At 43.9% G+C, this 22,658-nt stretch overlaps 1 protein-coding gene across 3 annotated transcripts in view; it reads right to left on the bottom strand.

The window, feature by feature from the left end:
- NUP93 (nucleoporin 93) overlaps positions 1–22,658 on the bottom strand; it is a 102,698-nt gene that overhangs the window by 6,346 nt on the left and 73,694 nt on the right. For all 3 annotated transcript variants that reach the window (XR_009537006.1, XM_060130521.1, XM_060130522.1), the window contains 12 exons: positions 15,899–15,973; positions 13,151–13,240; positions 11,285–11,424; positions 7,647–7,779; positions 6,062–6,219; positions 4,811–4,976; positions 4,447–4,540; positions 3,453–3,644; positions 2,605–2,731; positions 2,420–2,492; positions 2,082–2,126; positions 396–512 (listed from right to left, as the gene is read on the bottom strand). Coding sequence is in view for 2 of the 3 variants with exons in the window: in XM_060130521.1 (XP_059986504.1) it covers positions 396–512; positions 2,082–2,126; positions 2,420–2,492; positions 2,605–2,731; positions 3,453–3,644; positions 4,447–4,540; positions 4,811–4,976; positions 6,062–6,219; positions 7,647–7,779; positions 11,285–11,424; positions 13,151–13,240; positions 15,899–15,973 (1,410 nt within the window). In the remaining variant the exon portion in view is untranslated. The remainder of the gene's footprint in view (positions 1–395; positions 513–2,081; positions 2,127–2,419; positions 2,493–2,604; positions 2,732–3,452; positions 3,645–4,446; positions 4,541–4,810; positions 4,977–6,061; positions 6,220–7,646; positions 7,780–11,284; positions 11,425–13,150; positions 13,241–15,898; positions 15,974–22,658) is intronic.

Here is a 22,658-nt window from a genome sequence, read left to right as displayed (position 1 = left end):
AGAACCCCTCAGCTGTGGTTTTGTTCCCTGACACACACCGGTCAGTGTTTGTGCGGCTGCCCGGAGGGTGAGCACCAGGCATCTTCACCAGCAGCTTCACCACCCAAGCGTGATGGGCGCTTCCTCTGCTGCCAAGGGAGGCTTTGCTCAGTGCCCGTGGGACAGCCTTTCAATATGTCACTCTTGTTTGGCCAGAAAGACCTTATGGGCAGAAATAATTCTGTAAAATGGGAATTTCACCCTGACTGGACTATTAACTGCCTAAGCACTAGGAGAAAATGCCTCAGCAGGGAGAGGGGTACAACAATGGCACCATCGAAATGTTTGTGCATTTAATGCCAAAAGGCCGATGACAGATCTATTAAGTGCAGAAGAAAGAAAAGAGCACATTTTACCTTGGCAAGGTCATAAAGCTTTGCTGCTTCTTCAAACAGTCCTTTATTTTCTGCCACGGAAGCAACTTTGTTGATAATAGGCTTTGTGTCACTAGTAAACTTATCTATGACTCCAGGCTGACAAGACAAATCATGGAGGGGAGGAAGAGAGAAATGGGGGGACAGAGCTGTTATTTTAAACACAGAGAAGCAACTGAGATCCGAAAACTACTTTAACTGAAAATACTTGCCCTGGGCAATGCACATATTTCATCAGCTAGACTCTGGCTTTCTTGAAGATATAAGGTCGTACTAAACATATGAAAAGGACCAAGGAAACTACCCATGAAGAGGCAGACTCAAAGGCAGCACAGGAGTCACCAGTAAGACTGTGCTTTCTAATTTTCCAAAATGACCTAGAGAATCGGTGAAATCATCAATGATTTTAATTTTGCTGATGAATAGGTACTAGGGGGAAAAAAACCAGGAGGCTCAGAGAAAGTATCTGAAAGATTCTGAATTTGTTTTCTAAGACAGATGGCAAAAGAAATCCAGTCCTGAAAAAATATATGGCAAGTGGTGTCAGGATACTAAAAACAAACAAAAAATATCTGCATCATCACTCAACAGCAACCAAATGGTCAAGAAAGTATGGGAGAGGCCTGAGGTACCGTGAAGAGAGAGGGCAGACTATGTGACGTCTGACTGGCCATCTGATTCTCCATCAGCCCTGGACCAAGTCGGGTGACCTGCTCCGCCACCCTGGCAGCACAGGAGATCAGTGAAGAGCATGGGCTCTGGGGTCAAGAAGGACTGGGCTCAAATTCCAGCTCACTTCCTTACTAGCTGTGTGATCTTGAGGAAAATAACCTCTCGTCTCCACTTCCTCCCTTGAAAAACAGATGACGGTTCCCACTGTGTTGGGTTCTTGTGATGATTAAGTGAGAAAATACATGTCAAGCATTCAGCACAGGGGCCTGGCAGTTGTCACTGCTCCATAAGCATGGCCACTGTCACCAGCACTGCCACTGTTCTTCTTCTGGATGGTGTGAGCAGTGGGAGGTCATCTTGAGACTGCTGTCTCTAAACCACCCATTTTTACAGATGAGGAAAGTGAGTCCCTAAGAGAGGCATGTGGAGAGTGCCCGAGTGGGTCAGGAGGGGTCTCTGACACTAGGGCCTCTGCCCCTTCTACATTGCCCAATAGCCATGATGGGTCTTAGGGAACTGCTAAGGCTCACGGGAGCAGCTGCATCTCTGGGGTCAGTGTAGAGTTCTGAGCCCTCAAAAACTATCTTTTGAGAGAGGTCAAGTGCATTTGTAATTTTCCCCTCTGGGGAGAGTAAGTGCAGTAACCAATTTCTTTCTTGCATATTTTCTGAGCCAAGAATGGCAGAAATGTAGCCTTCTCAGCTGAAAATATGGCAGGTGTGAACAGATGAGTACTCTGAACATAATACATAAACACTGGTTTCTGGTGTGGCCCCCTAACCACAAATTTACATATTTTAAGGAGAAATGTAAATGTATGTAAAATCAAGGTCATCATTTGGGGCCTGTAATTTTCATTCTTTGTTTTTAAAACTAAGCAACTTCATTCAGATTTGCATCTTCAGTACCTTGAATCCTAAAATCTAACTGTATTCTTTGGACAATTATAAATCCCCAACTGCAAACTAACACACCTCTGGGGTGCACTTAACCCACCTTTCTACTTCCATCATTCTCTAGTTTCCCAAGAATCATATCGAACTGTAGAGACAAAAAAAAGTTTACTCAGTTGATTGGACGAGGATATATACATAATCCACAATTATTTGAAGACAAGAGAGGAATAGGGGAGGTGGGAGAAGTCTTGCACAAACTAGAGAACAGTGAGACTGAATCAACGTTTTCATTGTCAGAAACCAAAGAAAACTCTAACACCCCCCTGCCCCCAGCCACATCCACCAAACTCATATTGAGGTGACCATCCAGTATCACATCAGCATGAGAACTTGTACACTGGAAATCATGGGGGCGTGGAGAAAAGTTAACAGACATACCTCTCGACTTTCTATCACCAGCTCGCTCACACAACGCAGAAACATGTTTTCTCCTTGACTGTCTTTCTCGTCTCTAGAAGGGGACAAAATCAACCTGGTTTCTGGTGTGGCCCCAAGGTCTCTGTCATTCTCACAGTGGCAGAAATCAAAACCAGATGAAGTAAATGGTCAAAAGCCAGTCTAACCTGAGGAAGTAGAAGTATTGGAGGGCCTCTCTCGGGTCCGTGGATTCAAACTTCCGGGTGTAGAGAATGAGTAGCCGCACGAAGTTCAGCCTCCGCATGCAGGGAGGGTCGCCAGGCTCATGGCTGACTGCACCGATGGGGACAGAACTGGTCACAACCACACTGCCCTTCTGACCCATGCAACGGAGAGCTATGGGAACTGAGTCCAAAGACCCAGTGGTGGCACCTACTCCTGCAGCCCAGCCAATGTTTGCCACTGTGAGCTTAGGCCAATCCCCTTCACCACCCTGTCCTCAATTTCGTCCCAAGTACAGATTGGAGAAAGTGGCATTTTTAGTAAATCACTAGGTATGCTGGTCTCTGAGTGAAAAGATGGTGACAACTGACCATTACGGCATGTGCTCTGGAGTGAGTCTGCTGTGCTACTAAGGAAGCTGCAGCCATTCATGCACAGGTATCTTCTCTCCCTCCCCGGACTCCCACCCGATGCAGGTAGGCACACAAGATGGCTGGCTGTGCCTTCCAATGTCTCCAGTTAGAGCCCTAATGGGAACCAGTCTCACGACTCTAGGGACTGTTTCTCCTGCACCACCCTCCAGGCGACCTGACTCACTGGCCACAAAACTAGCACTTAGCACAGCATTTTATCTATTAAACACCTCAGGGAATACTAATGGAGGCGGGAAAGGCAAGAACCCTCATACTAATCATCTCATAAGCCCAACCGCCTACAACACTCTAAAATGATTGGTACCACTTGCCCAAATCCCTGCTGGCTGCAGCTATGTGTCCACTGCCATCTGATGGGGGGATGTGTTATGGATGTGCCACTGCCAACAAATACTCACGGAGCTGAGCGCTCTGTCCCGAGGATTTTAAAAGCAGCTTTAGCTCAAAGAGCACTAGCGCCACGTGGACAGCATGGCAGCGCAGCCGCTCCATGCGGAAGAGAAAGGCAATGGCAGCTTCGAACTGCGCGGTCAGGAACAGCACTTGGAAGTAGAGGAAGGGCTGATGGTTCACCGTGAAGTGGGACTCGCCTGTCCAGGAAGAGGAGGTCAAGCTGACTCAGAAGGAGCCAGCAGCCCCGAGCCCAGAAGAAGCCCTATGTGCTCAAAGGACTTGCTGGGAGGGACAAAAGCACCAGCCTGAGCCTGAACGGATGTGGGGGCTCTGGACACAGTGGACGCCACTCCAGCCGTGGCCTGTTTCCACAGCCTCCGGACCTCACAAAACAACTGGCGAGCGGGGGCTGTGTTGTAAAACCCAAACTGCTTGCATTAGTTGGGAGAGAAACAGAGCACAGGACCTTAAAACGGAATACAAAAGGGGGGCTGTTTCTCTCCTTTATCCTGATAAAAGTCACTCAATAAGGACAGGAATGATTTCAAAGCTTCGGTATACTCAGATTCACAGATATCTGCGTTCAACACTGCGGACCACTAGTTGGAATCTCCTTTTCTTCCCCCAATTTTTAAACAGTGAGAGAAAGAAAAAATTAAAAGCTATTTCTCCCTTGTTTGTGCTCAGATATAGTCACTGCGAGGTCTCTGAGGAAGCAGTAACCAAGTCCTCTTATGTCTCTCCCTGAGCCAGTGTCTGCCAGAGCAGTTCAAAGAACTAGTGGAGTTTACTGTCAACGACCATGTAAGTCACATACTCTGTTTACGGCCACGTGCATGGCCTCTACCCAAATTTGAACTCATTGTTTTGTTGTGTTTTGAAGATCCAGAGGGTTCTGAAGGAGAGACAGAGTTCAGAGATGGATTTTCCCAGAAAAAAGCTAAGCAGTGACCTTAGGTGGACAAGAGAGGAAAGGTAGTTATGTTCTGGGTATCTTACCGTAGTCTTCCAACAACTGTTTCTGGAACTGAGAGAGAGTGAGCCTGTCTTGTGGGGAGCTGGTGCCGTCATCATCGAAACACACCTGGTTCAACTAAACGCCCAAGAGAAATACAGGCATTGGTACAAGCTACTTCCTGTGCCGGGTGCGGACTTGTAGTTGATTAGCTGCCATGCTCAAGGCTACGCTAATGGCTGTGTTACTGGTTGCGAATATTACACAATAAAAAATGGGCCAGGAGACAGGAAATCCACTAGTCCAGTCACCCTATTGGCATTATACATTAAGCAGTAACATCTGTGTGCAGTGTGTGAGCAGGGGGAAGGGGAGAATGCCCTACTGGGCAAGGGAAGCAGCGCCTGCCTTCAGCCACAGGTAGTCCTCAGTTTTGTCGGCCACCTCGCTCTGGTTGTCAGTGATGTCACATCTGCCAATGATACAGTACACAGCCCGTTTGTAGGGGTCCGTGTTGTTCCTGAGGGCCCTGCGGTAATGCAGTCGGAGCTTGTTCTCCGTAGCTGGGGACAATCTAGAGACACAAGGGAACACACAGACACATATGCTAAAGACCCTCACGGGCATCTGAAAGTACCCAGGTCCCAACCACACAGCAAAGTCACAAAGCCTTCCTTCATGGAGGGTAACACTGTCCCACCCATATCCACGGGCACCATCACTTTAACCAGACTTGCAGCTACCAATACCTGCGTCTCCACCCACTGGCTTCCTCAAGTAGTGGCTGTCAGAGGCACGTGAGAAGGTCTGGGGAATTAATCCTCCACCCACCTCCCTGGCAGCCCTCAAGCAGTGATGGGCAAGAGAGAGTCAGTCCCTTAAGTGCCTCAGCCCCGCTCTGGCTTCTCCACTCCCTTATCCCTGTGAGATCACCTCCCAAATAAACTCCATGCACTCAAACCCTTGCATCTGGGGGAAGAGTCTGCATCTGGGGGAACCCTAAAACACTGTCCCTACTTTACACCCTCTAACATGAGCAAGACAGGGCTTATGGTTTAAGACAATCTCTGGACACGGCATTATTGACACTGCCAAAAAAGTAACCCTGGTTTTCCACATGTATAACTGGGGTAACCACCATTATTTCTTCTACATACATGTATGTATATTGAAACTGGGTTTGAATATGAACTTAAGTCCTATTACATTAACAAAAACGAGAGAAAAATGAATGCTTAGCAGTTCCTTAATGCAAGAGAACTAAAAAAAAAAAAAACTTACTGAATTAATTCAATGATTATATCTCAAGTTTGCTAACTTCTAACTCTGGCCTTTGAGTATGAAGCGTATATTGTCATTTGGGTCAACCAGAAAAGCACTAAATGTGAACAAGTGAAGTGTAATACAACAAAGTTTCATTTACTAAAGTATCCTTGATGTGCCTGGGACTTTGTAAGTGTACACATGGTGTCAGAATGGGGCTCTTTTAATGTTCTCAACTGTTATTCTACAGAGTTCTACTTGCTTTCTAAACTTCATTTTTCTCCCAAGCAGAAACTTATTTGGAGCCATGCACAAGGAAAAGAGAGCAACGCCAGTGGGGGCCACCCTGCTGATTCCACGTGGCTTCTTCTGGATGCACCATCTCATTCACTGTACCTTCTGTCCTTGCTGTTCATGTACTCCTGGAACCAAGTTTTAAACTCTCCCAGCTGGTGCTGGGCTCGGTTGACCACCTGTGAAGCGGCAAGCAGGTCTCCACAGCGCAGGCAGTAATAAATTAATGCCCACACAGGATGGCCTTCCACCTCTCCATCCTAAAAGAGGAAAGGTTTAACTGACGACTTTTGATGTGCTGGCCCTCAGCTAAGCCCTCTTTTTGTATTAAGTCACTTAATCTCACAACTCCACTAGGCAGGGACCATGAATGGCCTCCTCCTCTCTGTTTTACAAACTAGGAACCTGAGGCATGGGGATGTTAAATAATTTTTCCAAGGTAAGCTGGTAAGCGGCAGTCTGGCTCGAGAGCCTTTCCTCTACAGCACTGTGTACACAGGCTTCAAAGACAGCCAGTGGGTTCTCCGTGGAACCCCAGTACCCACAGCAATCAGGTGACATGTTCTTCTGTGATAATTTACAGATGTGCACTCAGGCTAAGGACGTTCACTGACCAATAAGAGACTATCATCATATTTGAGTTTATAAAATGTTAACCATTAATGATCAGCTAAATGGATTCTGGCACTTCCATTCACCTGTTAGTTGTTCACTCACTTAGTATCTTTGTTTTGGACACCGTGCTACGTTATGCACTGGGGAATCTAAGAAAGCAGCTCTGTTCCCACTCTCCCAGCACTAGAGCTTCTCTCTCCTAAAAGTGGCTTTGTCATCACCTGCGCAGCAGCCCTGTGGTTACTCCTCTCTCTCCTTCTCCCCAACTCCTCCAGAAAAGTGGACCTCAGACTTCCTTTCTTGGCCCCTCCACCCTTCCCTCGGCAGGACTCTTTCTTAAGTCCAGATCTGATCGTGTCACTTCCTCACTTAAACCCCTTTGAGCAATTTACATCCTAAGTGCTTAGCCTGGTGCTCAAGGCCGTCACCAGCTGGCCCCAAGCTGGTCCAGCCCTACCACACACCCAATACACCAGATACTCTTTCCTGCCTCCACGCGTTTGTTCACGCTCCTCCCTCCTCCTGGAATACCCTTTTCTCAGACCCCTGGCTGGCAAGCCCCTACTCTTTAAGCACAAATGTGGGCCTCACCTCCTGTATGAAGCCAGGAGCCTGCAGCCCACCACCCTTGGTACACAGCTCCGGTTCAGCACTTTGCACAGGGTCTGTATCTGACTGTAACTAGACTGTGAGCTGAGAAGAAAGGCACGTTCTAGGACCCATATCTAACTCTGTTCTTCCAGCTGTTTGAGCCAACAATCTCAGAAGTCAGCCCTGCCTCTGCCACATCCAAGTTCTTCCACAGTTCTATTGGGTCTACTTTCAAAACATGTCCAGAACCCAATGACATCATCCCCCTGCACCCTCCTCCACCCTAAGCTGAGCGACCACCATTATCACCTGGACTCCTGCACCACCAGTCTCCCAAGGTCTCCTAGCTTCTCTCCCTGCCCCCTCTGGTCTCTTCTCCATATAGTAGGTCCCACACATAACCTCATTTAAACTGAAAACGCCTATCCGAGAGAGACTGCTCTGGGAAGGTAACTCATCACATAGAGAAAGATGCCAATACCTGAAGTCCAGGCAAGGGAGCCGGAAGTTTAATGTTCAGGAAACTTCGAACCAACTGGTAAGTCCCAGGCACCCCGCCCAGCTGGGCCTGATGCAAGTTGCCAAAGACAGTCACAAGGGTATAATTCTTATAACTGGAAAAAATTTAAAGGCAAAAAAAGGGAGGTTGAAAACACATATTACATGTATCTATGTCCATACCCACAAACATTAGACTGTGAACTCCACAGGGAAGGGCCTGGATTTCAACCTAACATAGAAGAGGAAACAGTGCATGCTTAATGAAGCAAACTACATTATTTATTCATTGGGCAGTGGACCACTGTGAAGATTTCTCATCACTGCGGATACTCAAAAGAATCCCTTGAGCAATATAATAGTGGACTTCAAATGCATTAAGGGCTAATGTGCAGAATAATAACTGCTCCAGCTCACAGCCTAATGCTCTAGTGGGATCTTTTCAAATTTTTCATTTCAAAAAATTTTAAACCTAAAAAAATGAATAGTCCAAAGAATGCTCATATATCCTTTACTTAGATTCGCCAATTGTTAATATTTGTATGATGTTTTTTTCTCTATATATATACGTAGATATACACACATATACAAACACACATACTTTTTTTCTGAACCATTTGAAAATGTTATAGAAATATAGAAATCAGGGGCTACCTCATCTGTAAATACTTCACTGACCTTTTAAAAAGAATCCAGGCTACTAGCTACCTGGTAAAATGTCCCACAAGCTGAATAGTTTCTCATGACTTGATTCAGGTTCAACTTTTTTGTCAAGAACCCTACCTACACAGCTGCTGCTGGTACTGCCACAATGAGGCTGGTAATACCATTTTGCCCTTCTTGGTAACATTTAATTTGATCACTTGGTTAAAGGTGTTGTCCACCAGATTTCACCACTGTAAAAGCACCTCCTTCCCCCTTTGTAATTAATAAGTACTCTATGGGGTAATACTTGGAGGTCATGTGAATAATCTGTTCACCAATAATCTTTCACCCAATAGTTTCCACTGGTGGTCCTTGCTGAACCCATTGTCACACTGGTGGTTGCAAATGATTTTCTATCATTTCCTGTTTATTTATTTGCTAGCAGGTTTCTTAAAATCCTTTACAGTGTTTTAAAATTGCTTTTATATTAAGATTAAATGGTTCAAGTTATAGATACCCAAACATGGGGTTAATACATTGAAGAACTTTCTAAATATGTTTCTTCTCCAAAACCAAACAGACTGCCTCAAAAAGTCAGGTGCTTCATATGTTCAACCACATAATAATATTAATATTATACCACATTAAGTATAATAACCAACTGAGAGAGACAGGGTGAGAGTGAGAGAGAGAAAAAGAGAGAGACACACACAGAGAAAAACACCTAACTGTCAATTACAGAAAACAGACTCAATGGAAATTGATGTAGTCATAAAAAATGATACTGACAAAAAATTTTAAAAGCTAACTATATAAAACCATATACTGTACACATTTGGATCATAAGCTGTGTAAAAGATACATATCAAACAAAATATTCATATGTCCAAAAAGGCGGCAGGGGTGGTGTGGGGGTAAGGAAATACAACAAGGTGCCAGGGGCCTCTGGGCGGGGGAGAGGGGACTGCTCCCTTTTTCAGGTCCTCTTTTTGGCATCTTCCAAAATTTCTGTAACAGTCATGTAGTATTTTCATAATGAAAAATGAACACAATTCAATTTAGCAAATGTAATGAGTTCGCCATCACTGGAAGTAGTTAAAAGCAGAGGTTGGAAAAGAGATTACAGAACAGTCCTGTAGCAACCAGGACAAACAGATGCCCACTATGGTCTCTTCAAACTCGAATGAAGACAACTCACATGCTGGAAAGGGCCTCAGAGCCTAAATTCCTTGAGAGCTAAGAAATGTGTACCTCGCTTCAAATTTGGAATGTGGCAGGAAACAAAACAATGCTATGTTTTCTCAACATTTTCAGCCTTATACCCCAAAAATAATTTGGGACCAGGTCTACTTTGCCACCTGGTGTATTATATCACTTGAAATACTGTACGTACGTTACACTGTCGGTGGATTAGCATTAGAAAAAATATTTTTTTTAGTGAGTACAATTATCTGAAATATTCCCTTTATCAAAAGGGACAACAAATCTTAAAAAGGATGCCATCCGAGAGTGATGCTACTAGAGTGAAAAAGAAAATAAGCATACAATAGTTGTTCACAGGAAACTCCCAAATAGCTCCAAGTGCTGCTAAAGGAATTAATGGAACAACATAATTCCAAAAAAACTAAATGAAAAGAATAATAAAAGAAATGGGATAGCTTACATATATAAAACCAAAAACTGCAGCCTGATACCACTGGTGAAGTCAAGCAACAACGTTAAGGATGAGGTTTACTGAAGAAAAAGCAGTCACGAGCAGTCATATATGTACACACGTTAAAAACTAAAATCCTCATGTTTTTTATATACTGTAATAACTTCTGACTCATATTTTGCTGACTTGTAGCAAATAAATACCACTATATACATTAGGTTCTTTATGGCTGAAGACTTAGAAATTTACATTACAAAAATTTAGTGAAAGCCTGATATACTACTTTATGAACTTTGTGCCCTGTGCTAGAAGCAATAAAAAACCATTTGGAGTTCCAGATTTTTCTTAACAACAGAATGGAGGCTAGCGAGTTTAATATGTCTGATGGTGTTCATCTTGTGTAGCCATTATATAATTAATTTAGTATTTGGTAGAAAAACCTGTTCTCTCACTGCTGTACCAGGTCTGAATTACCTTGACTTCCTAATGAACTATTATTTTGTTGACAGAGGGTGACCACACTACAAGGCCATTGGCAGCTGCATGGGCTCAGCAGCAAAGAACTGCAATTGGGCAAGTATATTCAGCTTGGCTTTCTCTTCTCGAGCTAACAGAGAGAGGCCCAGCACCCTGTCTCTGAAATAAAGAGGGTCTGTTGCACGCTCACGACAACCCCTGCTGGCCAATTCAGAAGAAGTGTCCACAGGGAGTGGATGAATGGCACGGGCCCTACCAACGAGGGGGACAATAGTTAGGGCACAAGGGCACAGCCACAAACCCCTTGGTGACCAACTCCAATTAGTGAGGAGATGGCAAAAAAAACCCAGGCACAAATCAGAGGCATTAGCAGCCGGGAAGGATCTGGACTCGCAAGGATTAACCAAGTAGAGCCAGAAGGAAAACAAAGGATCAAGGGGCCTTCCTAAGGTTTGAAGGTGGTAATGCTGGGTGGGAAAATTAAAATGCCTAGAGAAAACAAAGAGCCTAAGCAGTAATGGCTGAACCACAGGAGGGACAAGGATCCTGACCCAAGGCATCGTGCTCTAATAATCATGACTCTGTACTGAGGGACACAGAGTGGACAAAGAGAAAAAGAAAAGCCTAACAGTGCTCAATGCTCCCACTCAAAATGATTTTATATCGGTGCATAAATAGTTCTGGTAGAGAAGTGTTTCTGAAAACAGCCTAACACCTCTCAGACTTGCTCAACCTTGTTTAAATTATACCAGCTACACAGCACTTAGCTTGAGGACTACTTGAAACCCAAGAATGGCTGCCTTCGGGGGATTTTAAAGCCAGCCTCTGTGCTGCCGTTGCCTTACCTCTGCTCGAGGTATCCCAAGGCCTGCCTGACGAACTCCATGCGCACTTCCACGCTGTTGCGGCTCTTCAGGGCATCAGTCGCGGGTGTCAACAACACGTCTGTCATTTGTTTTACCATGGTCCACATGTCAGAGATGTTCTGCACATAAATGAGACTGCATGTGACAATGCTGTGGGGCCGGGGAAATTGCCTCGTTCTTCACGGCAATCTGACTCAAAGGCAGGCGGGACATGGAGCGGGAAGAGGTTAACGTCCTGTCTGAGGTCCTCAGGCTCAAGCCCAGTACAGAAGACGCACCTCTTCCCAGCCAGCTGCCAGCTCCCGTCTTCCCTGCGAGCAGCCCCCGTCTCGAGCTGGTTTTCAGATCAATTACTATTCCAGGTCTGACATAACCACCTACATAACTAAGACCACATAAAACTAACAAGAACACTGAATCTCAGTGGGTTATCCCTTAAGAGAGAGTGAATACATTTATAATCATCCAAAGCTCTAGGAGTTTAAACTCAAGTAGCTGCATTTCAGTCCTTACAAGGTCACTGGAGTTTTTTAAGGCTTAAAATAAGAGTTTAACCTAAATAATACAGGTTCTGTCCTCCCAGAGGCTCTCCAGGGTCCACTGCTCTTACCCCACCGTGTGAGTGGCACAGCCTCCTTTTCTCCTGCCTATTCACTCCCTTCAAAAGATGGCTTCCTGTGGCCTCCCAGGAAAGGCACTGGTGATCTCTCCTGTGTGTTACCACCACACAGCTGGACTCCCTCTTCCCAGAATCCTCCTGGCTGTAAACCTCTCCTAAAAATGTGTTCCCTGAATGCTTTGCAAAATATAAACAATCCTTGGAAGACAGTAGCGATTAGAGAAAAAGCAGGTTTACACCTTTTCCAAAGGAAAAGAGAAAATCCTGTTTTCACTGTTTCCCTCAAAAATTAAAAACTGTAGAAAATCCACCCTAAATGTGACCCTTTTTAGGTGGTGAGATGGTAGATAAATTCTTATTTTCTTTAGATTGGTTTGTATTGCCTTATATTTACTATTAAAAAAAAATAAAGCATTTTTGAAGGAAAAAAAAAGTGTGTACGAGTGCTTGCTTCCGTTACAGCCTTTCCTCCTTTCTCCCCTCCTCCTGGCCACCTACCAATCTATCCATCCCTTTTTTAATTTTTTTCCCCCCGCGGGAGAAAATTGGCCAAAGATAAGAACTGAGGGACAGGAATAAAGATGGGGAGTCAGAGAGGAACAGAACCAAGTGGCTTTTAAAGATCCCACCTGAGTCAAGTTCAAGGGGCTCACTGGTGTGAAAACCGCATCACCTTTACAATTCACATCTCATGAAAGAGCCTGTTAGTCTGTCTAAGGAGGGAAACTGGCAGGGAGGAGCTGGAGCCTGACAGAACTTCAAAGCAAACACAGCTTTGCTGGGCCTTTTGCAGATGCATAAAGATACATATATCTATATATATATATAGGATCATCATCAAAAAACCACCCCAAGGGATTCCCTGGTGGTGCAGTGGTTGGGAGTCTGCCTGCCGATGCAGGGGACGCGGGTTCGTGCCCCGGTCCGGGAGGATCCCACATGCCGCGGAGCGGCTGGGCCCGTAAGCCATGGCCGCTGAGGCTGTGCGTCCGGAGCCTGTGCCCAGCAACAGGGGAGGCCACGGCAGTGAGAGGCCTGCGTACCGCAAAAAACAAAAACAAAAACACCACCCCAAAATTATTTAAAATAAAACTCTGAAGAACAGTTAACATCTTCTTCCAGGGCATAGAGTTTCTCTTCAGCACATTTCTGCCAAGTCAGCAAGCTGCTAATCCCATTGGAACACCAGACCCCACATGTCTCCTCGGGTCAGCTCTGGGCGCTACCTTATCATCCAGCTCTGTGACGGAAGCACAGAGGTCCACAAGGTTAGGCTGCAGGTGTCCGTTGACAATCTTCTCGTTATAGATATAAATCTGAAAGGAAAAGCAAAGTAAATCACACAAATTCTATTTTCACCTTTTCTTTTTAGAACCCCTTGAAGCAGTTCTGAAACCAGCTTCTGCCCAATGGTCAGAAGCTTTCCTTCCTCAGAGTGGCTGAGCTATCCACACTGCCTGGAGGGCAAGGCCTCCGGCCAGCTTCCCAGTTCTGTGCCTAAGCTTCAGACAGCAGCATCGACACCCACGAAAGCTAGCCGCTAGCCCAGCCTTCCTAACATCTGCGGAGTGGGAGCAGGGTGGTCCCGGGGGTGGGGGGGGAGTCCCACGGGCAGGTCTGCATTGCTCTGCCCAGCAGACCATCAGTCCCAGAGAGCAAGGACCAAAGTGGAAGGTCTCCTGCTGCTGCTTCCTAGGAACCCAGGGAAACATTTGGTAATCTTTCTGGCAAAAGGACTGAATGGCCCCAGGCCCAGGGCTTGTGGACTTAGTAAGGACTATCAGGTCGCAGCCCTCCACGTGTTTTATAAGAGCAGTTGCTGCCCATCTGCAGTACCCGTTTCTCGGGAAAGAATCCCAGCTCCTTAGTAAAATTTTCTCAAGAAAAAGGAACTATGTGATGTTCAACAAATGGAAAAGTCAATATTACTTTGGATTTTATTTTTTAAAAACCAACATAATGATGGTAAAAACTATTAAGTTCTACTCTTTGCATCTGAAGTCCTTGCTCTACTGAGGACTGAACAAGGTAGTGATGTTAGACAAGTCAGGACCCTGTCAAACCTTACCTCCCTCTACTCTAAATGGGGGAGAGCATCATGCAGCCTCCGCGAGTGTTATAAAGATTAAATGAAATGGTTTTTAAACCAGAACGTGGTGTTTATTCACTCATGAGCATTTATGAGGAGCCTTCCCTGGGGTACTGTGTTCAACATGGGATATAAAGATTCGCTCTCCACTGGAGGGGATAGCCATGTAAACAGATACATGACATTCCAGTGTCCTGAGTGCTAGTAAACCTTAGTTTTATGAAGTTTTAGTCTTCACAGACACAGAAGATACATGGTTTCTCTCCTCAAAAGCTTGTAATTTCATTAGGCCTGAATTCTGACGGTGCCTGTGGCAATGGAAGTCAGTCACATAATGAAAGTGAAATTTTAAAAAATGTAGATGTAGTGTGGGAGAAAAAGAGAGATCTAAAAACTGAAGAAAAAATAAATGAAGGCCCAGTAGTAAAACATGAGGGAGTTGGAAGGAGGGGGACTTATGTGAGGGAAGCTGATGTGGCTGGTTTCAGATGCCTAGAGTTAGAACTGGCAGTGGTACGCTGAAGGAGAGAGGCTTAAAAAGAGCATTTAGAACATTTTTCTCAACAAGGGGTACAAGAAGGATCTCTGATAATACCATCAGCTCACCAAATAATTCAGTTACCGCATCCCTCTGTCAAAGGCACAGGGTCTAGCAGTTTCTCCCCTCCCCCTGTTCACCTCTATAGCCACCACGTGTTTTTGTCTCCACCTACCCCATCCCACCCCAGCCCAGGTTGGACGGAAGAAAGGAATTGGGTGATGCTGAGGGCCACAGTGGCACCGATTGCGGGAGGGCTTCCCTGGTGGCGCAGTGGTTAAGAATCCACCTGCCAGCGCAGGGGACAAGGGTTTGATCCCTGGCCCGGGAAGATTCCACATGCTGTGGAGCAACTAAGCCCGTGCGTCACAACTACTGAGCCTGCGCTCTAGAGCTTGTGCTCCGCAACAAGAGAAGCCACCGCAATGAGAAGCCCGTGCACTGCAAGAAGAGTAGCCCCTGCTTGCCTCAACTAGAGAAAGCCATGCACAGCAATGAAGACCCAACACAGCCAAAATAAAAAAATAAAAAACAAATGAATAAATAAATTTATTAAAAAAGAAAAAGAATCGCGGGAGTTGGTCACGACAGAACAGATGTTCCTTGGTCACTGCTGGTGCAGGACAATTTAAAGGGGATGGAAGCCCACCACCCTCAATTCAAGAAACAAGACTGTTTCCCCTTCTTGATACTTTGTGCAGCAAAGCAGCAAATTAGAATAAAATACACAGGTGGCCAGCACTGCTTTATTCAAAAAGTCAATTCCAGGTATGTACTGTCCTAAGGGCAGTTTCAGTCAACAGAGTCCCAGAGCTTTACCACAAAGTGTCTCAATCCATACTCAAACTATCGCATGGTCATGATATACCACAACCCCCCAAATATCATAAGCTTCTCCAGGACAGTAATATCAGGTAATGGTGAGTACATTATGCTTACCAAGGCAGAAAAGCATTCAGAAAATTTCTCTCTACAACGGGGTGAAGAAGCATTTCTGATAATACCATTCACCGACCAGGTGATAGTTAATACAGAACTCCATTTACTTAGCAGTGCAGTTACTCAAAGCTTTACTGTACATGGGCTGTTGCCAAATGCAAAATGAGATGCCTTGGTCAGCGTGTGAGGCAGATTTCAATTTCCTTAAATCAAACCTGAGTCATTCTATTACCCAATTTGATAGACTTCTCCAGGGACTTAGATGGTAAAATATTAACGCATCCTCTGAATGAAAACCCAACTTGTTTTCAGGGTTGGACTTTCACATGAAGTCTGTGTTCTCTTTTACTTCCCAGCGGGCTCATAGAGGATTTTCCTGGATTCGATCTTCCTTGAGAACACACTCACCTGCCGGGCATAGGCCATCTCAATGCTGTCCAGAGAGCTTCGACCAGGGGGTCCCGCATCACTGATGTAACTTGGCTGTACAGAAATACACATTCAGAATTGGTTCAGAACAGCATTCAGTCATGTAAAGAAAAAAAAAATATAAACATATGTTTGTCTTTAACAAAGCTGTTTCTGTTTCCTAGTCAGACTTCCTCAAAACGATGATTTTTTAGGGGCTTCAATAGAAGGCAACTCTCTTACCATGATCACATGAGAAGGGAGCAGGCATGGGACTCAACTCAAAAATAACAGGAGGCTGGAGAAGCTGTAAGGATATCTCAGTAACTGTTTCTGGAAAGGCATCTCTTTGTAACATTCGGTTTTAATCCCCCAGTCCACCTCATCTTCCCCCTCCATGTCTTTACACCAGTGAGGCTGTGGTGTATGTGGGTCTCCTGTTTCCATCACTCATATCAGATAGCTGACGAAATGGAGTTTATAGGGTCACAATACCAGGATTCAGACATTTCCTATCTAGAGTCCACACTAAGACAACAGCTACTGATGAACTTTATGCATCTGAAGATATGAAGCCAGCCTAAGTTGGGCATTCATTCATTCAGCAAACATCTGCCAAGTGCCTGCCTGCCACATGCACAGTGTGTACACATCCATCCCCACAGGATGACAAGACAGCCCACAGAGGCTGTTCCCAAAGAGCTTACCATCTGATGGGGAGAGTTAGACACCAACATATGGAAAAAATTATTAGTCTTTTTTAAGAAAGACTAAAGGTAATTTTTAGCTAAGTTTATTCCCTACTGTAAAAAAAATATGGACCAAAATCAGGTATGTTCCAATTAGGTATATTAGGCATATTCTTAAATTTCCAATATTAGTTTGTACTGTACTGCAGCAAAGATCAAATTCTTCAAGCTTCTCTCATTTAAAAAAAAAAAAAAAGCAATGCTCTATTCTCTAAAATCTAAAACAAAGCAGTTTAAAGTAGGTTTCCTGGGAGACACATGACAGATAGCAGCAAAACTTCCTAGCACCACCAAAGCTGGTAAAAGGGATACCAACATGAGCATGCACTGGGGCAGGACAGAGAATAGGAAGAAGCAGGAAGCAGAAAGGTGGGTTGTAAACCCTCAGGTTCTGGAATGAACACTGGACTGTCAGGACACCTGGGTTCCAGGAGGACTGCTCCACTCCCTTGCTTTGGCGTCTGGGCAAAGCACATATCCTTGGAGCCTCAGGTTCCCTTTGGCTGATGAAGGGGCTGTCCTAGACAATCTCGAGAGGTCCTCCCCAGCTCTGATTTTCTGCAATCATTGGTATTAAAAGAGCTTTAAACAGTTTACTGTTCAAAATATCGAATTTGATCTCACTACAGTACAGTAAAAACCAATGTATTGGAAATTTAAGAATATAACTAATATACCTAGTAGAATACACCTAATTTGGATCCATACTTGTTTATAGTAGGGAATAAGCTTAGCTAAAGGTTAACTTTAGTCTTTCTAAAAAATGGACTAATAAACTTTTCCATATGTTGGCATCTTACTCTCTCCATCAAATGGTAAGCTTGGAAGATGCTGCTGCTTGGCTGACCCAATGACCATTTCACATCCCTACCTCTCACTTCTACTCACTGCCACTTCCCACTCTGGCATAGGGAGTTAAATATATCCAATGGTGTGCTGGTAAATGTTTAACAACTGGCTTGGGAAAGGGAACTTGACTTGTAGCGTTTGCTGGTTTCTCGTGTAAATATTCCCACCATGGCAGAAATCAAGCTATTCCAAGTAGTATCAACTAGATGGCAAATTTCCTGAAACTCTAACAATAGGTCCTCATGAGCTGACCCCTACACACTACCCTTTCCCAGCCTCTACTGCAGCTAGGAGTGGCCATGAACCCTGGTTCTAGCCAACCAGATGAAAGCACAAGCCTGGTAGTACATTCTGGCTTAGTGCAGTTTCTGCTTTTCCTGATAAAGGGAGAAAAAAGAGCCTGGCATGGCCTTTCAGCTTTCTCCCCTGAATGCAAACAGGCTGTCTAGAGCTGCAGCAATCAGCTTGTGAGCCCAAAGTAAGTGTCCGTGCTAAAAATGGTGGTATACAGAGACAAGGAGGTGCCTCTGATGGCACTGCAGAGCTACTGAATTAAGGCCTATACTCTCCACACCTGCAGACTTGTTAAGTGAGAAAAATAAATCGCTATTCAACCTACAGAAACTCAAGTTTTCTGTTACTCACAGCTGAAAGCATTCCTATCTGAAATGATTGAAAACTATCAGGTTATAGTAACAACAGACACGCTTACTGAGCAACTACTATATGCCAAGCACTGTCTTAATTTCTGTGTATTAACTCCACAACCCTATGAGATACATACTTTTATTATAACAATTTTACAGATGAAGACACCAAAGCGCACAGAAAGCACCTTGCCAGAGGTCACTCTAATAGGAAGTAGTGGAGCCGTGGTTTGTGCCCACAGCCTGGGGCCACACTGCCAGCCAGGGCAGCCTGGGGCAACTGTCCAAGGATGGCCATTGAAGAACAAGAGAGAGTAGCTGTTAGAAATCCTGGCTCCACTACTCACTCGCTATGTGATCTTGATTGAGTATATTGCTTCTTTTGAGCCTGGGTTGCTTTAGCTGTAACACAGGTGCAGCAATGGTATCTCCCTCATAGATTTGTGAAATAATCTTAAATTAAATGGGAAGAAAACAGTACTTATTTCACAAGGAGTAAGTAGGAATAAGTAGAAAGAGCTCACTGTCCAACATTTGACCAGTAAACACTAGCTGTTACCACTTTTTAAATAAAGAATAAACCATAATGAACATGGGACTAAATCAGGTGTTGAACAGTGGATAGATATAGACACTACAGAAACATAATCTAAGATATTTTCTTTGTGCTGGCTGGAAATTCTCATCTCACTCCTCTACAATGAAAACACATTCCTTGTAGGAAAAGAATCCCCCACCAGCTCATTTTCTATTTCTGGACTAATTCTGAGTGTTCCTAGTAACACTGCATTTGAGGACTGTTCTATAATGTGGCCATCTTTCTGGAACAGAACTCTCTGAAAGTTGATGATCCCCGAGTCTCTTGAAAGAACAGAGCACTAAGCCTGTTAATTCCAGTAACCTAACTGGGGGGAATAAATGGGGAGGAGAGGGGGAACGGCACTAAACACTTCTGCAAGGACACAGTTGTTCCAGCTAAACATACATAAACAGCCTTGAGAAATATTTTCCAGTACTACTAAAAACCTAATTTTAAAAAGTAGTTGGTTTTTTGGCCTTCAAATTTCCATTTAAATTAATTTTGCCTAATGCCCTTGTTTTCAAACGTACCTTTCCTTCATTTGCCCTTGGTTGAGCCTCTATTTCAACACACACAAAGTCAGTTATCCATCAACAGGATGTGTACATGCACATTCCTGAGCAGAGGAACCAGCAAACATTCAATGGAATTTCAAAGCCAGGAGCTGCTAGAGGGCTGGGAAAGGAGACGCCGGTATGCTGTGTGGGAATAACGTTCCAAACTCTTCAGGTTTTCTCTGTATTGGGGCCTGATCGGAGCACAGTGGGGATAACAGAAGCACAGAATCAGAGACCAGAAAGGCAGGGAAGATGGGTAGGCAGGGCCAGAGAGAACAACAAGGGACTCACCCAGGAGTCTGGAGATAATGTGAAGAAACAGCAGTCTCTGGGAGCACAGACATGAGAAGGGTCTTCTCAGTGTACCTGGTGTTCCCCAAACAGCCATTTTCTAAGTGAACATTCCTGAACAGGCAGGATGTGGTTGGAGAGTGGCAGGAGGGAACTGCAAGCTTTTATCAAGCAACTACTTTTGTACATAACATATCCAGGGATGAATAAATCTCTTTTCCCAAGGAGAGCACATTCTAGGCAGGGAAAAAGGAATGTAGCACTCACTTCTAGCAAAACAAGTACAGAGTAAAAAGAAAATGTGATGATACTACAGAAGGAAGAGAGTTTTTAATTTCCAAGTGGAATGTTTTGGCTTTATGTAAGCAAAACAGAACCAAAGTAATTAATGTACAATAGTTGGCTACAGTATCTGTACACAGAAGCCCAGTACTACCAGACAAAACACTGACTGGGCACCAGAAGACCCAGGTTCTAAACGCAACCCAACTGTGTGACCTTGGGTAATGACATCTAACTTTTCTGGAGCATCATTCTCCATGGATAAAACGGGAAGAATACTTGGGTCATTTATACAATGAAGTCTATTACGGCCACTAAAAAATGACAGACACCTACATGTACTAACCTAGAAAAAGCTCCAAAATAAGTTAAAAAAATCAAAACATAATGCTAAGTAGTATCATTTATTATATAAAATGGTGCCGTTTATGGAGTAAATTGATAATAAACTGATCAGATGGACATATACGTATAAATGTGCACATAAATACCTGAGAGGGAATTGGAAGGATAGAATGTCAGAGGTTATGTTTGGGTTGGGGGTAGAGGAGAGCAGCTGAATTTTCACAATCTCTATCTCTATCTCTACCAGTAGAACGCTGTGCAAGAAGAAGGTGTTCATGTGATATATCCTGATGTCAAAATGAAGGGCCCGTTGAGTTGGGTTCTTTAAACTTCTTTTTGAAAGAGCAGCTGAGCACTTTCTATACTTGAAATCCTACTCAAATTCCAATACATGAAACAAATTAGGAAACTACCAGGGAGCCATAAAATACAGCTTGGAATCATCTAGTCTGGGGTTTTCAAACTCATACTGTCAGTCTATATTTTTACTGTATTCCATCACATCTAATACACCATCAACTGCAAGGCATCATGTTATTTATGTACCATTAGGAAAGAAAAATGCGGACAAACTATGACACACCACTGAATTTAAGGCGTATCCTGATTTCAGAGATGTTAAAATATAGAAAAGATGTGTAACTGGGAATTGGTGAAATATGGTATTAAGTCAGTGATCAAAATTAGAGACTACATTCAACACACACTGTTCACACATCACATCATTATCTGTAATGACTAAGCTACAATTTAGCTTCTCTACTGAGCCTACTGCTTGCTAGGCTGAGCCATTTTCCAGACAATACATTAAAGCAATGCATTAAAGCAACGTCCACTGACTATGTCTAATATCAATACAGCCACGACACACTGAGGCTAGGTAAAAATTTACTTTTAAATGTTGCCTAAGATATATCAAGGATTCTCAACGATGCTCAAAGCCCGTAGTGTCATGCAAGGAGCGCAGACGGGGGGTGTTCTTCCCCACAGGCCAGACGCAAGGACTAGGGTATGGGAGTTCTTAGCCAGGAGTCTCTTTCTTGCTTCAAAGCACATCATTTTTATTCAGACTACAACCTGGAAAGTTATTAACAATCTTTCGATTCCTACCTTTCTTTAAAAATTATACCTTTTTCTTCAACGATATCCTAAGGAAATTAACTTCCCAAATTGAATTTATGCTACTGAAGCATCATTTCCCTTATTAAAACTTGCCAGGAATAGATATTACTAACGTGTTGTTGCTCTTCTGTTATTGGAAGGCTTGGGGGAAAAATGATTCAGGAACCACCATCTCCTACTTCATTTTTGCTTAAAAATAAAAGCCTCAAGCCTCTCTTCATATTAAATTAACCAAATTTGGACATTTTCCTTCAAATATAAGGTCAGCTCAAAATGACTGGAAGCCTCTTTCCTAGCTAATGACTCTTTGGATTCCAACAACCTTATTCTTGACAATAAAGTGCCCAGGAAAGAATGGTTTAGATGGCAAGTCATACTTTAATTATTTCTTCTACTTATGTCCTGAGATTTTTTTTCATTCCTAGTGACTTTATAGGTCAAGGGACACTTAAAAAGGGATAGATCCATATTAAAATGATAAAAATAAACTTAATAGTGTGTAGCTTACCAAATACCAGCCACCACCATAAAGAGTGCTGCGATATGCTGAGTGTGCACTCTATATCAGCTCTGGGCCAGGCACCTTACACACGTTCTACGTTCCTTCCAACGGTTCTTCAAGAGAGGCCTTTTACAATGAGGATGAGAACAGGGAGGTTCCCGGGAGAGCCCCGGGAACTTAGGCCTGCAGAATTCCAAAGCCTGTCTCAGGCCTTCACACTCTGCGGTTTCTTACAAAGAGGGCAGAGAAGGTGCCTGCCCAAGTGGAGATAATACCACCTTTCCATCATTTTGAAGAAAATTACATGGAAAAAACCTGTAAAAACATGGTTCTTCCACATATCCACCAGAACGGTTGAACTGAAAAAGACAAAAAATACCAAGTGTGGCAAAGGTATGGAACAAAGAGAATTCTCATAGTGCTGGTGGGAGGGTACACTAAGAAACTGTTTTGGAACAGTATTGAACATATGTGTACCCTCTGTCCCAGCAATTGCCCGCTTAGATGTGCCCAATGGATGTGCAAACGTATGTTCACCAAAAGACAGGTACAAGAATGCTCTCAATAGCACTCTTTATAAAAGCTAAGAACTGGTAACTATCCAAATGTCCATCAACATCAGAATGGATAAACAGATTGCAGTCATACTATTCGGCCATGAAAATGAATAGTCTTCAACTACATGTAACAATATACAGAATGTTAAGCAAAAGCCAGAAACAAGAGTACATACCATATGACTCCATTTACACAGAGTTTAAAAACAGGCAAAAATCTATGACATCAGAAGTTAGGACAGTGTTTCTTTTGGTGGTGGTGGTGAGGGGTGGTGAATG

Source organism: Lagenorhynchus albirostris, chromosome 19, assembly GCF_949774975.1.
Source record: "Lagenorhynchus albirostris chromosome 19, mLagAlb1.1, whole genome shotgun sequence".
In the NCBI taxonomy this organism is placed as follows: domain Eukaryota; kingdom Metazoa; phylum Chordata; class Mammalia; order Artiodactyla; family Delphinidae; genus Lagenorhynchus; species Lagenorhynchus albirostris.
Note: the sequence above shows the minus strand (reverse complement) of the source record. Positions and strands in the feature narration are given on the sequence as shown.